The following is a 14,359-nucleotide window of genomic DNA, read 5'->3' as shown; positions in this document are numbered from 1 at the left end:
AATAGGCATGATGCTTTTCCCTCCAGCTCACTCCCTTTCCCCAGACTCACCATCTCTTTGTGATTGGGGTAGAAGGTCTGATCGATTAGAGGGAATTCCTCTGTCCCCAGTTTCTTGTGCAGTCGAACCATCTGAGCGAACTATGAGAGGCAGGAGAGACGGGTCAGCAAGTCCCTTTACCTGGAGGGAGTCTCCAAGCTGGGACTCCAAGCTTCCAAACTTCCTCCGTTCCCCCAGATCACAGTGGTTTCAAGCTCCCGCATGCATGTATGAGCTGTTCTCTCTGCCAGTAGCACCCTTCTGTCACTTACCACCCAGGGCTTGTCACAGAAGTTGTAGACAGAATGCAAAGAGTTAACGCTGGGGATTCCGGCATACTGCAGCCCAATGACCAAACTGCGGTAGTCTCCGTTCCGTGCCATGCTGAAGGCATGCTGGCGGATCAGCACGAAGTCTGGTTTCAGAGACCTGGGGTGGCAAGGGTAGAGTGTAGATGGTCCTCCCAGAAGCTCCCCACCACCTTTAGAATAAAGGTCAAGTCTTGAAATCTCCACAGCTCCTAGAAACTACACAGTGGTTTCTCACCTCAGCCACATACACAAGCTGTTCCCTCCACCACATGTGCCCTTCCTACCCTTTCCTCATCTGGTGGCCCTCTTAAGCCTTTCCTGCCTGCTCCTCTCCTCACCAAGTTGAGCTTGCAACTTGCCCGCTCAGCTCTCACAGCTCCCAGTCACAATCTCTCAGACTACTTCTGTCCACGAAGGATGCTGCCCAGAATAAATTCCATCCTCAGGGCCTCTACATGGGCTATTCCCTGTGCCTGAAACGCTTCCTCCCTAGATTTCTACATGCTCCACTCCTCCACCTCCTTCAAGTCTTTCCTCAAATGTCTCTCACACTACTGGTCTACCCCCAACCAAACTACAGACCCTTCCCCAATCCCTTCACCAATCCCTATATCCCTTTGCCGATATTTTTTCCGAGCACTTTGACATTTCCTTCTTTATTTGTTTATTGTGTGTATCCCACAGTAGAATGTAAGCTTCACGAGAGCAGAGGGTTTTTTTTTGTTTTTTGGGGGTTTTTTTGTTTGTTTTTTTTGCGGTACGCGGTCCTCTCACTGTTGCGGCCTCTCCCGTTGCGGAGCACAGGCTCCGGATGCGCAGGCTCAGCGGCCATGGCTCACGGGCCCAGCCGCTCCGCGGCATGTGGGATCTTCCCAGACTGGGGCACGAACCCGTGTCCCCTGCATCGGCAGGCGGACTCTCAACCACTGCGCCAACAGGGAAGCCCCGAGCAGAGGGTTTTTATTTTGTCTTTTTTGGGGTCTGTTTTGTTCACTGCCAGGACCTCAGTATGTACAACAGCTCCTGGCACACAATAGATACTCAATAAATATTTGTTGAATGTAAAATGCTGAGAGCAGCACCTGGCATGCAGTAGATGCTCAAGAAATGTTTGTTGAATTAATATTTGGTTGGCCAAAAAGTTCGTTTGGATTTTTCTGTAAGATGTTATGGAAGAACACGAACGAACTTTTTGGCCAATCCAATAACTGAAAAGTTTGGCTTGTGGTCTTCTGGGATCCTTGGCTCTTCTCCACAAGAGAAGCTATCTCCTTACATTCTGTGCCTAAGTTCTTTTTCTAAAAATTGGAATATAATTGGCACGTTATATGTCAATTATTCTGTAAGTTTAAGGTGTATAACATGTTGATTTGATACATTTATATATTATAATATGATTGCCATTGTAGCATTAGTTAGTACCTCTACCATGTCACATAATTATTTCTTTTTTCATGGTGGGAATAATTAAGATCTGGTCTTTTAGCAGGTTTGCTGATTATGATACAATATTGTTGTCTGTATCCACCGTACTGTGGATTAGATCTCTAGGATTTATTTATCTACCAGTTGCAAGTTTGTACTCTTAAACAACATCTCTCCTATTCTTCCACCCCACCCCCCAGCCTCTGGCAATCACCTTTCTACTCTCTGTCTCTATTAGTTTGGCTCTTTCAGATTCCACATATAAGTGATAGCATACAGTATTCCTCTTTCTCTGTCTGATTTATCTCACTTAGCATAATGTCCTCAAGATCCATCCATGTTGTCACAAATGGCAGGATTTCCTTCTTTCTCATGGCTGAATAACATCCCATTGTGTGTGTGTGTGTGTGTGTGTGTATGTGTGTGTGTGTATCACTTCTTTATCCATTCATCTGTTGATGGATACTTAGGTTGGCTATTGCAATGTGCCTAAGTTCTTGCTCACAGAAGGATGGGAGGGGAGGTGGGGACTCTCCCTCAGCTCTAAGGGAGCCCTTATGCCTCCCCCATAATACCAAGGTAACCTTTTTACACTCACCGCACAACCTTCACCCCATTCCGAAGAACTTCCATGTCCACAGAGAATCCACCATTGGCATGAGCCACGAGGTTGAGATCAGAGAATTCAGCCTGGGAAGGAAAAAAAAATCAGGGATTCACTCACATCACGCAAAAAAGACCACTCAGTTTGCAGTCTGGACAGTTGACCCCCATGTCCACCTGCCCCAACTAACCTGTTCTACTTTAATGTCAATTTCTCCATGGATCTTTTTCCCTTTGAAGTATTTCGCCCTGAAAAGGAAAAGCAGAGTACATCCGTCAATGCTCCAATCTCAGGAAGACGAAACCCAGGCTGGTCCTTTGACCCCTTTGCCCCTCCAGCGCCACTAGAGAAACTATAATGTGATTTATAATTGTTGAAATACTTTGAAAAACCTAACAGTTCTTTGTGAACAATGAAGTCTGTTGTAATCCTTGTGGAGGTATGTAAATGTCAAAGGAGATTGCAAACTATAAAACAAGTTCTTAAAACACAGAGAGCAGGCATTTCCCAAAGTATGGTCTGCTTGTCACACTGCTATCTGAAAAGCTTTGCAAAACAAGGAGTGCTTTGTAAAGTGTAACATACTTTGAAATTGCATGGAGGTTTGTAAATGGTAAAGAACCTTAGGGGGTATATATATATGGAGTGTGCACAGGTATGTGTCAGCACCTATGTCTGCTTGTGTGGCCTGAAGCATCTCTCTGCTCTCTAGCCCTTTCCCAAGGAAGAACACATTCACCACGTGTGGTTGTGCACTGAGAGGGACACAGCAGCCATGAGTGGGCAGCTGCATTAGAAAAGGAGGGGCAGACTGAGGGGTGCAGGCTGGTGGGGGTTCTACAGAAGCCAGAGTCAGCCATGATGAGGGTGAGGAGGAATGCAGCTGAGGATGAGGGGAAGCCACAGGATTGGAGAGGCGTAGGAACAGCAGTAGATACATCACGAACTGCTAAGTCACTGTCCCTGGGCCCATTCCCATATGGGCTTCTCCCCCAGGCCCAGGATTCCTTCCTGACAGACTTCTCCACAGACAGAAGCTCATCCCCAATCAGGTTTCCCGTAGAAGAAGGCTGAGGGGAGGAGCCACTCCTGGGATTGCCTACATGCACACAATCAGGATCTCTGATATACACAGCACAACCGGCCCTAGTGATTTCACTGACATACCCCTAAGACCCCAAGCACAGCTATTTTCTCCTCTCTCTCCCTCTTCCCTCCTACCCCCTACTCCATCACTGACACTGTCCCCTCACAGATGTTGGAAGAGAATCTCTTAGACCTGTGCATTTTTCATTTAGAAAAGGATGATGATCATATGATATCGCTTATATGTGGAATCTAAAAAAATAGTACAAATGAACTTATTTACAAAACAGAAATAGACTCACAGATGTAGAAAACAAACTTATAGTTACCAGGGGGAAAGGGGGGAGGGATAAATTGGGAATTTGGGATTGACATATACACGCTACTATATATAAAATAGATAACTAGTAAGGACCTACTGTATAGCACAAGGAACTCTACTCAGTACTCTGTAATGACCTATATGGGAAAAGAATCTAAAAAAGAGTGGATATATGTATATGTATAACTGACTCACTTTGCTGTACACCTGAAACGAACACAACATTGTAAATCAACTATACTCCAATAAAAAATTTTTTTTAAAAAATTAGATGAATGGAAAAATAAATAAATAAATAAATAAAAGTGATATATATATATCACTTTTTGACCATATATGTAGTGGATACTGTGGTATATATATATGATATATATCACTTTTTTTAAAAACTTTTTTAACTTTTTTGACCATAAATGTAGTGGATACTGTGGTGTTCTGCTCAGATCTCCTCTTCAGGGCCAATGCACCCTGAATATCAGCTGTTGAAAGATCACAGCTGTGTCCCCTTGGGAATTGTCTTCTGTCACAGGGAACTTCCTTGGCCAAGGTTATACTTACCTACTGGCAGCCCATGGCTGATATCTGGTCTATGAGTGAGTACAAAGGCCAGCCTCTTTGCCTCAATATAGGCTGACTCTGAAGGACCATCCTAGCTCTAGAGCTCCCCCTTAGGATCAGCTGAGGCCTTGGATGCAACCGCATTGGGGACCCACTTCTCCCTCTGCTCAACCTTGCCCTCCTTACAGGTGCTGATTCCAAAGGCACTCCCCGATAAGCCTGTGTGTGCAATTCTCTGTCTCAAAATCTGTTTTCAGAGACCCCAACCTAAAACAGTGGGCCAGAGAAGTCAAACTACAAAGAAGACTCTACTGCCTTTCTGGAGCCAGGCCACCCAGCAGCCAGCAGGCAATAACGAAGCATCATTTGTGGGGGTGGAGCACAATAGTCCCTGATGTGCTGTAGCAACACAAAGCGCCCTGTGACATGTCTGCGCTGTGGTGCAAGCAGGATGCCACTTGAACCATATGATCTGGCAAACCCTATGATACTGGAGATGTCTGTAGTGAGAAAAGATGCAGTGTGGAGTTGATTCTCCTGAGTGGGAGAATTATAGTGCAGGCCTATGGGGTTTTGAAGCAGAAGTAACTTTAACTGATGGTGGACTGTAATGAGATACTAGTGGAATGGAATGCACTAGCTGGTGAAATATTCCTGGTACTAGAGAGGTGTGAGGGAAATGGTAACCAGACTTGGGTGACTATTCGCTAAACACCCTTGATTAGCTGAAGAAAGATATGACATGCTCAGTGTGAATAATCACCAATTCAAAGCAAAATGTAAAAGGCAGAAGACCTCCTTGGCTGTACTTAAGGAAACCCCAATCTTCTGCAACCAGAGGGCAGACAGAGGAGAAGATCAGACTTAGGACTTAACTGTAAGTGTAGTCGAACTTCAGAGAAGGTTGAATTCTCAGGCCCAGTACATCTCCTATGCCATGCTCAGGGCCCTAAAAGGACAGGAGTGGAGCCCTGAGATTGTGATGGGGATATCTGGGAAGATGCGTGTAACACCTTGAACTTACAGATTCACCTGAACCCACTGGGTCTGCTGGAGTAGCCCATTCTTTGTTAGAATACAGAAACTTCCCTTTGCTTGAAAATAATGCAGAGGCCTCGAACGAAGCATGTGTCTTATAAAACAATTCTTACCCCTTTCAGAATCAACTTCCCTTCCCCTCTCGGCAACCAGATCAATAACCAGGGTCAAATCCTAGCACAACCTGACTGGAGAGGTTCTAAGCTTGCAAAGGAAGGAAAGGAATGATACACAGAAACTGAAGAATCTGGCTAACATGTATCAGCAGGAGCTGGGAAAGCATGCCTGAGACTGGATGCTGAGGACAATGGACCAAGGGAGTTAAGCATGAACTTGGAGCACTCTCCCAGGACACAGAACTTAAAACCACGGCAACGACTCCAGGAAATGTTGCTGATACAATTTTGGATGACTCGTGGTAGCTTGGAAAAAACAGTGGCCCACACCAAGTGGAGCAGAAATACCAGACTTCCATGGCAGATTGTGGAGGAAAGGATCAAAGGGCTCAGAGGAGCAGATGTGTTAGAGTAGATACACTACTTAAGTCTGGAAAACCAACCAGCTGACTCTATTCTATGGGAGGGCCCAGAGGATATACCCGACTTACAAAGTGAGGAATATGTTGGTGAGAGTGGCACCAGCCATGTTGAGAAGCACAGTGGACATAAGGTCATAAATGAAGTCCTGGCCCAGGTCCTGCCCACAGTGGGTACGTTGGGTCCACAGGTCCACCTAGTGGTCACTTCCCCAGCTCACAAATACATAATTGGAATGGACATATCTGTAGTTTTCAGAACCCCTACACGAGTTCCTTGGCCTGCCGGGGCAGAGATATGGTAGTGGGGAAGTTCAAATGGATGCCTCGGAAATTATACCCACCTCCCCTGATCAAAACTGTAAATCAAAGACAATATTGTATCTATCCTAGGGGTGATGGTGGAAATTAGTGCTCCTCTGAAAGAGCTAAAGGATGCAGGGGTGTTAGTCCCATCATATCTCCACTGAATTAACCAGTTTGGGCCCTGAGGAGGCTGGATGGATCCTAAAGAATGTAGACTACTGCGAGCTCAACCAAGTAGTAGCCTTGATTGAAGCTGCTGTACTGGTCATGCTGTCATTGCTGGAGCAAATTAAAGGATCTCAGGTACAGCAGGTGGGCACTGATTTAGTGAATGACTGCTTTCCTATCCTGATCAGAAGAGAGGATCAGAGACATTTCACACTCATATGGGACTGACCACAATATATATTGATGGTCTTGCCATAGGGCTATGTTATCTTTCTCACCCTATGTCATCATATAGTCCAAGAGGACATGGACCATCTCTACATCCCAGAGAATATCACACTGGACTACTATATCGATTACATCATATTGATTGGCCAAGATGAGCAAGAGATGGTTAGCACATTGCCTTGATAAGACACATGCACTTCAGAGGGTGGGAGATAAACCCTGAAAAGACTCAGGGTCCTGCCACATTAGTGCGATTTTTAGGGATTCAGTGGGCCAAGTTATGCCAGGACAGCCCCTCCAAATAATCGTGCAAAGCATTGCATCTTGCACCTTCCACCATGAAGAAGGCCTCTTCAGGTCCAGAGGAGAGGTCTCTTTAGGTTCTGGAGGCAGCGTATTCCACACCTGGAAATGCTGTTCCGATCCATATTTCAGGTGACACGTAAGGCTGCCAGCCCTGAGCAGGTCCAGGCTGTGGTGTGAGCAGTCTTGCCACTCAGGGCATATGATCTGGCAGATCCTACAATACTGGATAGTGGGGAAAATGCAGTGTGGAGCTTATGGGATGCCTGAGTGGGAGGCCCCTGGTGTTCTGGAGCAAGGCCATGCCATCTGCAGCAGAGAATTACACAGCTTTTGAGAAACAAATCCTGGTGCAGTACTGGGCCCTGAGAGAGACAGAATGCTTGACCGTGGGGTGCCAAGGACCCACGTATCCTGGTGCCTATTATGAGCTGGGTCCTGCCAGGCCCACCAAGTAATGAAGTCAGATGGGCCCAGGAGCCAGGATCGACCCCAGCAGGACCATGCAAGCTGCCTGAGCAAGTAACCCGGATGCCCGTGTCATCCACACTGTTGTGTTAGTGCCTCCCTCAGCTCACTAAGGCAACACCTTACAACCAGCAGATGAAGGAAGAAAAAGCCTAAGCTTGGTTCACAAATGGGTTGGCTTGGTACGTGGGTGGAAGCCAAAAATGGACAGTGACGATGCTATAGCCCCACTCAGAGTGGTCTTGAAAAACAGTGGCAAAGCTCCCAATGGGCAGAGCTTTGGGCTGTGCACCTGGTCATCTATTTTGTGGGGAAAGGGAAGTGACCCAAGATTCGGATACATATTCACTGATGGGCAGTGGTAAATGGCTCGGCTGATTAGACAGAGGCCTTGAATGAACAATATTGGAAGATCAGGAAAAGGAGGTCTGGGACACCGAAAAGTGGGTGGATGTATGGGAGTGGAGATGAAACAGAGTGAGGATTGAAGATCTTTGTATTGTGTGTTAACACCCACCAGATAGCATCCACCCTGGAAGTGGCACTAAGCAGCCAGGTAGACAGAATGACTCAGCCAAATGATGTCAGCCAGCTTCTAGAATCAGCCAGTGCTGGCAGATGGGCACACGTATGAAGTGGCAAGGGTAACAGAGATAGAGGCAGCATGTGAGGCCTATGGCATTATTGCTGAATGTCCAACCTGCCAGCACCAGAGACCAATATTGAGTCCCTGACACAGCACCATCCCTCAAGAAGACCAACCGGCCACTCCATGGCGAACTGACTACACTGGGCTCCTTCCACTCGGGAAAGAGTAATGACTGATTTTGACTGGAATATTCTATATATGGGTTTGCCCTTCCTGACTACAGGACCTTAGCCAGCATCCCTGTCCAAGGGCTTACATAATATTTCATCCACCAGTATGGGATCCCGCATAACATTGCATCAAACTGAAGGACACACTTTACAGCAAAGGAGGTGCAAAAGTAAGCCCACGACCATGGAATCAACTGATGACATTATATACCGCACCACCCAGAAGCTGCTGGCCTGATAGAGTGAAAGAACAACCTGGTGTAGCCACAGCTAAGACCTAAGCTTGCAGGTGATACCGTGCAGGAATGGGATACCATCCTCCAAAACACGGTGTACATGCTAAATCTGTTGTTTGTGCTGTGCTCTTTAGAGGTAGAATACACCGGTCTGGGGACTTGGAGGTGAAAGTAGGAGTGGCCCAGCTTACCATCAATTCCAGTGATCCACTTTTGGAATGTGTGCTTCCTGTTCCCTCAGGGTTCTGCAAGGTTAGAGGTCCTGGTTTTCCAAGGGGGAACACTGCTACCAGGGGACACAGCAAGAATCCCATTACCTTCTAAGCTTTGACTGCTACCTGGACACTTCAGGCTTCTCATGCCAACGGAATGGAACACGAGTCACTGTCTTGGCAGGAACACGTGACCCTAATCATCAGGAGGAGATAGGGCTGCTGTTACACAGTGGGGGCAGGGAGGAATACGTTTGGCCCCCAGGTGATCTGCTTGGGCATCTGTCGGTACTCCTTGCTTAACATTGATGGCAAATGGACGAGTACAGCAGCCACAGCCTGAGGGGATGGGGACCAAGAGCTCAGGGATCCCTCAAGGATGAGGGAATGGATCACTCACCAGATAAGCCACTGAGACCAAGGCGGGGTGCTAGCCGAGGGTGAGGGGAATCTAGAATGTGAGGTAGAGGAAGGAATGCATCATTTACTTATGCCACATTTATCAACTATGGCAGTGGAGGCTGTAGTTTGTCCAACTAACTGTGCTCTTTCAAGTGTCCCGCAGAAAACAAGATCAATTAGAATCCTGGAAACGCTGTTCCCAGATGGGTGAACTTACTTCTAAAAAGCAAGTGAATCTGAGCAGTCCAGGGGGTAGGCTGTGCGCTCCACCCAGATCTTCACACTCCTCCTTCTTGTCACATCTGTCCCCCAGCTTCTGGAAATACCTGCTGCTGAAGGCTCACAGTGCTGTCCGTCCCTGGGAACTGCCCTCTGCAGCAGGGACTCACCTTCAGCAAGATTATGCCTCCTCCCAGAGGGCAGCCTGCAGCCAATGACTGACTGATGCAGGACTACAAAAGCCTGGCCACCCCATCTCAACTGGGACAACTCTGAAGGGTCATCCCAGCTCCAGAGCTCCCCAGATGATCGGCTGGGACAACTGTTGTGAAGCATCACAGCTCAGCCTTTCCTTCTGCCAAATCCTGCTTCCCCCACTCCTCCCCTGCAACAGGTGTTATTCCCAAGAGCTCTCTCCGATCAATCTGCACACAAATATCAGAGTCTCAGGGTCTGCTTCCAGGAAAGTCTAAGAAAAGAAGCCACAAGAAGAAATATATAACCCACCATATACATATTTACATAATAACCCATCCTATATATGTAATATATATTATATAAGACATATAATGTACAGAAAATTTAATATAGGATGTCTTATATAACATATTGCATATTATATATTATGTGTTACATTACCTAGAATGTGTATAAATATACATATATTAGAATGAAAGTTTCAGTAAATAATTACCTTTAGTATTTGCAATGGAGTCTGATATTTCCTATTCTATTCCATTTCATGAAGAAAAACATACACATATATATGTATTATATACTATAAACTCATTATATAACAAAGGTATTAGAGAATATACATAATATATATGGTATACATTATTGATTACATTTCTTATTGGAGTAACAGTTTCAGTTTCACTAAATAATAATTGCACTTACTATGTGCAATATACTCTGTTACTGTTTTCATGTATCGATATTATTATTTATCATAGTTCTACTTTCATTTCATGAAGAAAATGAAATGCTGGTCACAAGCCAAGAGGTGACCCACAGCCGAAAAAAACACTGGACTAAATTATCTGTAAAAAGAGGTGACAAGTCTCAACTGAGTCTGCAACTTTAAACCACACAGGACTCAAGACCCAGGAAGGAATGAGAGTGGTGAGGTTTGGTGGGAAGGGCATCAGACTGTACTTAGGTGTACAATCCATTACAGAGTTTGCACAACTCCTCCTTTATTCCAGGCTGAAAGCCCTAAGCTTGCGTGGTTCTGAATGTCTGCAAGTTGGTGATGCAGAGGTCTCTGTTCCTCAAACTGAACCTGGTGTAACAGGCTCTCTCCCTTTGCCCATCCCACCCCACCTATAGCAGACACTAAATAAATGGTTGCTAGGTTGACTGGAAGAAAAGACTGGAGTGGCTGCTGGGATAAAGGAGGGCTTTTGGGATACAGAAGTGGAAGGGAAGAATTGTTCACAGAATTCAGCAGATGCTCAATAAATGCTCGCTAGACAAGTTAGAAGAAAAAAGTGGAAAACACTGGAGTTGTGATTATGGAAAGGGGAAGGGTCTTGTCAGTAGTCAGTAGATAATTAATAAATGCTTGATGGAACGAAGGAAAAGGCAGCAAAGGACCTGCCTGGAGGGTCGAAGTGAAGAAGGAAAGTCTAAAGGAGGGTGGTTACCAATATACAGCAGGGGCTTCATTAAGGTTTGTTGACTTCAATAGAGCAAATTTAGCCAGGAAGATGGCATCTGTGTGAGTGGGTGTTAGTGAAGGAATTACAACACGTGTTCAATAAATGCTTTATGGATTGAGGGAGAAGAGAGTGGAGGAGTCTGCTGCAGGGAGGGGAATGTCGTTGTTTGAACGGGACACAGTAAAAGAGTGATAAAAGCTTTTTGGATTAATTGGGGGAAAAGGGCAGTTGGGAAGATGGCTACTATGTGGGGGAGGGAACCTAGCCAGAAAATAGTAGGTACACATCATGAGCTTTCGGTTGTGTCGTGTGAAAGGCAGGATGGAGATTGTCGAAGGGGGAGTTAGGGCTACAGGAGGGGGAGAAGAGGCACTGAATATGGGGTTCTCAGTAGTATACAGTAAGTGTTCATTAAAAGATTGTTGGGGCTGAGTGGAGGAGAAAGTATGGAGAATACAGCTGGTGGTTGGGATTAGAAGGAAAGGGAACTGAGGAGGGTTCATCCTAGTATATAGTAGTGCTTAGTAAATGCCTCCCATACTCTTAAACATGGAAAGTATGCAATAAATATCTGTAGAATGAATAAATAGAGAGAGCTCTAAATAGAGCCAAAGGCTTCTGGGTAGGGGCTCCTGGGGAGAGGGGTGACTAACCAGTAAAGAGGTGGTACTCAATAAATTCAGGCTGAAAGAGACCCCTGGAGAGAGAGCTCTTGAGACAAGGAAGGAACTTCCAAGCTTGGCAAGAGGAAGTTGTGAATGGCTCTTATATAGTAGGTGCTCAGTAAGTGTTTACTGGCTTAAATAGAAAAAAAGGCCCTTTGGGGTATAGACTTAAGATTGGGAGAGGGAATCCTAGCGATACTGAAGGGAGTAGGCAAAGGGTAACCCTTCTAAATTTGGTTCTAGATTTATTGAAGGAAAGGACCCTGGGGAGAGGCTTTATGATTGGCACAGGTTATCCTAGGAGTAAAGAAGGGGAATCTACTTCCTACGCACGACAGGTACTGCATACGTGCTCACTGGACCCACTGGAAGAAAGGCACTTTGGGGAGGAGGTGTGACTATAGAACACACAGAAGGCACTCCATCAATGCTCACAGGAGCTATTAGAAGAAAAGGCCTTTGGGGGAAGGTGATTTAGAATCGAGCACCTGGCAGACAATGACTAAATGCTCACTGGATCCATTAAAAGAAAAGGTCTTTGGGGAAGGGGGGTGGCTAGAGATGGGCATATCATCATTGGATCCATTGGAGGAAAAGTCTTTGGGGGAAGGGGAATGGGGATACAGTAACTTGATTTATGTAAGCTTGATTCTCCATTCTTGGGAGGAAAGGCTTTTATGGAGAAGGCACAGAATCAGGCACACAGTGGGTGTGCCACAAATGCTCCAGGAGTGATTTTTTAAAAAGGTCTTTGGAAAGAAAGATTGAAACGGTGCACGCAGTAAGTGCAGATATATGATCACTATTAATTGGAGGCAAAGGCCTTTATGGAGAAGGTCTAAGGTTGGGTCATGCAGATGGTGCTCAATATATACAGACTGAAGCCACTGGAGGAAAAGGCATTGGGAAAAGGGTCTGGGGTGAGGTAAACAGCAGGCACTCAATAATTGCTTGCTGAATACAATGAAGGAAAGAGCCTTTAGAGAAGGCTCACACCTTTAGATCAGGCAGTTGATAAATGCTAAGTGGGTCCACCAAAGGAAAGGTCTTTGAAGAAGTAGCTTGAGAACAGGGGATAAGGGAGGCACTCAAATGAATGCTTTCTAGATCCGTTGTAGGAAAAGGATTTGGAGCAGAGAGTCTGAAGATGAGCCCCACACAGAAGGTTCAAAAATGCTCATAGAACTCATTTGAGGAAAATATGTTTGAGGAAGGGGCTTGGGGTGGGGCATACACCAGGCACTTAATACACGCTTCCTAGATCCTTTGGAGACATAGGCTCTTAGAGAGGGGGACTGAGTTGGGGCACACAGAAGGCATTCAATAAAGGCTCACAGGATCCATTAAAGGCAACGCTTTGGGCGAGAATCTGGGATGGGATACACAGCAGGCACTCAATCAGTGTTTAGTGAATAGTTTAAAAGGTTTTTGAGGTAAGGGCTGGGTTGCGGGCACATAGCGCACTCTGGATACATGCTCACAAGATCAGAGAAGGCCTTAGGGCAAGGACCGAGGGGGACAAGACACATATCAAGCTCTCAACGAATGTTCACAAAATTCACGTAAGCCAAAGGCCTTGAGGAAGGGCTCCCACTGAGGCACACTCCAGGTACTTGATAAATGCTCACAAGATCCATTAGAGGACAAGACCTTTGGGCACGGGTTGGGGGCGCAGGGCACATCAGGCTCTTGATTGCTCACAGGATATACTGAAGTCAAGGCTTTTGGGAAGGAGGCACACAGCAGGCGCCCGATAACTGCTCCCTGTATGGATCTAGAAGGTCTGGGTTGGGGGAGGGGGGAGGCAAGGGCGGGGCACACATGAAGCGCTTCGCATAATAATTTAAAGGAAAAGGGTTTGGGCGAGGGGGCCAGGCACAGGGCACACAAGCGGCGCTCGATAATTGCTCATGATGGAATGATCTGGGGACCCAGAACCGCGGGGGGACGTCCGCAGCAGTGGCTTACCAGTCGGTGTGGGGCTCGTCGATTACCAGCAGCACCCTGGCGGCAGCGCCCCCACGGCCTGCGCCCCCCGAGCCGCCGCCCACTTGCTCGCTGAAGGTGGCGGCCGCGGCCGCCGTGGTCTGCTTGACCGCATTGGACAGCGACGAGAAGAAGCCACCGCCCCCAGAGGACCCGGGGCTAGGGGCAGCCGGAGAGGCCACGGGGGCTGCCGATGAGGCCCTCTCAGCAGTGGCGGTCGCAGGACCGGGCGTGGCTCCCGGGCTGGGGGCAGCGGGCGGCGGCGGGGGCGGCTGCGGGCGCTGCAGGTCTGTCATGTACCCATTTGGCAGATTGGCCATGAAGTTGCTGTCCGACAGGCGGCGCCGCAGGTAGTTCATGGCTGCGACGCGGGGCAGGGGGTCCTAGGAGCAGTCTGGTCAGGACCGCGGGGGCGGACCGCGCGGGGCCCAGGAGCACAGCTGTGCTCTCAGGCACGACGCGACTCTTCCGCTGCCCGCTGCAGACTGAGGCAGCGCTGAGTCGCCGCCGCCGCCGCAGCGCGGATGGTCGCGCCCGTGACCCCCTCTTTCGCGCCCCGCGTGGTGCAGTCCGGCTGGGCCGGTGGCGGCGCGGACGCGACCAAGGCGACTGGGAAGGGGAGTTTGCGGAGGAGCGGCGAGTGACGTCAGCGCGCCTTCAGGGCTGGGGTGGCGGTGGCGCGCGCCGGCAGGCGGGGGCGAAGGCACTGTCCGTGGTGCTGAAGGCGTCATTGCGCAAGCGCCACGCCGCATCCTGTCTCCCCTC

General features: G+C 47.6%; 1 protein-coding gene across 2 annotated transcripts in view; it reads right to left on the bottom strand.

Moving 5' to 3' along the window:
* SYN1 (synapsin I) overlaps positions 1-14,112 on the bottom strand; it is a 43,728-nt gene extending 29,616 nt beyond the window's left edge. For both annotated transcript variants that reach the window (XM_022556376.3, XM_022556377.3), the window contains exons 1-5: positions 13,577-14,112; positions 2,570-2,627; positions 2,374-2,465; positions 312-468; positions 51-140 (exon numbers count right to left, since the gene is read on the bottom strand). In XM_022556376.3, the coding sequence (XP_022412084.1) occupies positions 51-140; positions 312-468; positions 2,374-2,465; positions 2,570-2,627; positions 13,577-13,953 (774 nt within the window). In that variant the 5' untranslated portion in view covers positions 13,954-14,112. The remainder of the gene's footprint in view (positions 1-50; positions 141-311; positions 469-2,373; positions 2,466-2,569; positions 2,628-13,576) is intronic.
* Between the last annotated feature and the right edge of the window lie 247 nt (positions 14,113-14,359).

The sequence above is a fragment of the Delphinapterus leucas genome, chromosome X (assembly GCF_059928025.1).
Source record: "Delphinapterus leucas isolate spDelLeu-1000000601 "Yukka" chromosome X, BTC_Dleu_Yukka2, whole genome shotgun sequence".
NCBI classification, from domain to species: domain Eukaryota; kingdom Metazoa; phylum Chordata; class Mammalia; order Artiodactyla; family Monodontidae; genus Delphinapterus; species Delphinapterus leucas.
The sequence above is the reverse complement of the archived record's forward strand: the minus strand, read 5'-3'. Positions and strand labels throughout refer to the sequence as shown.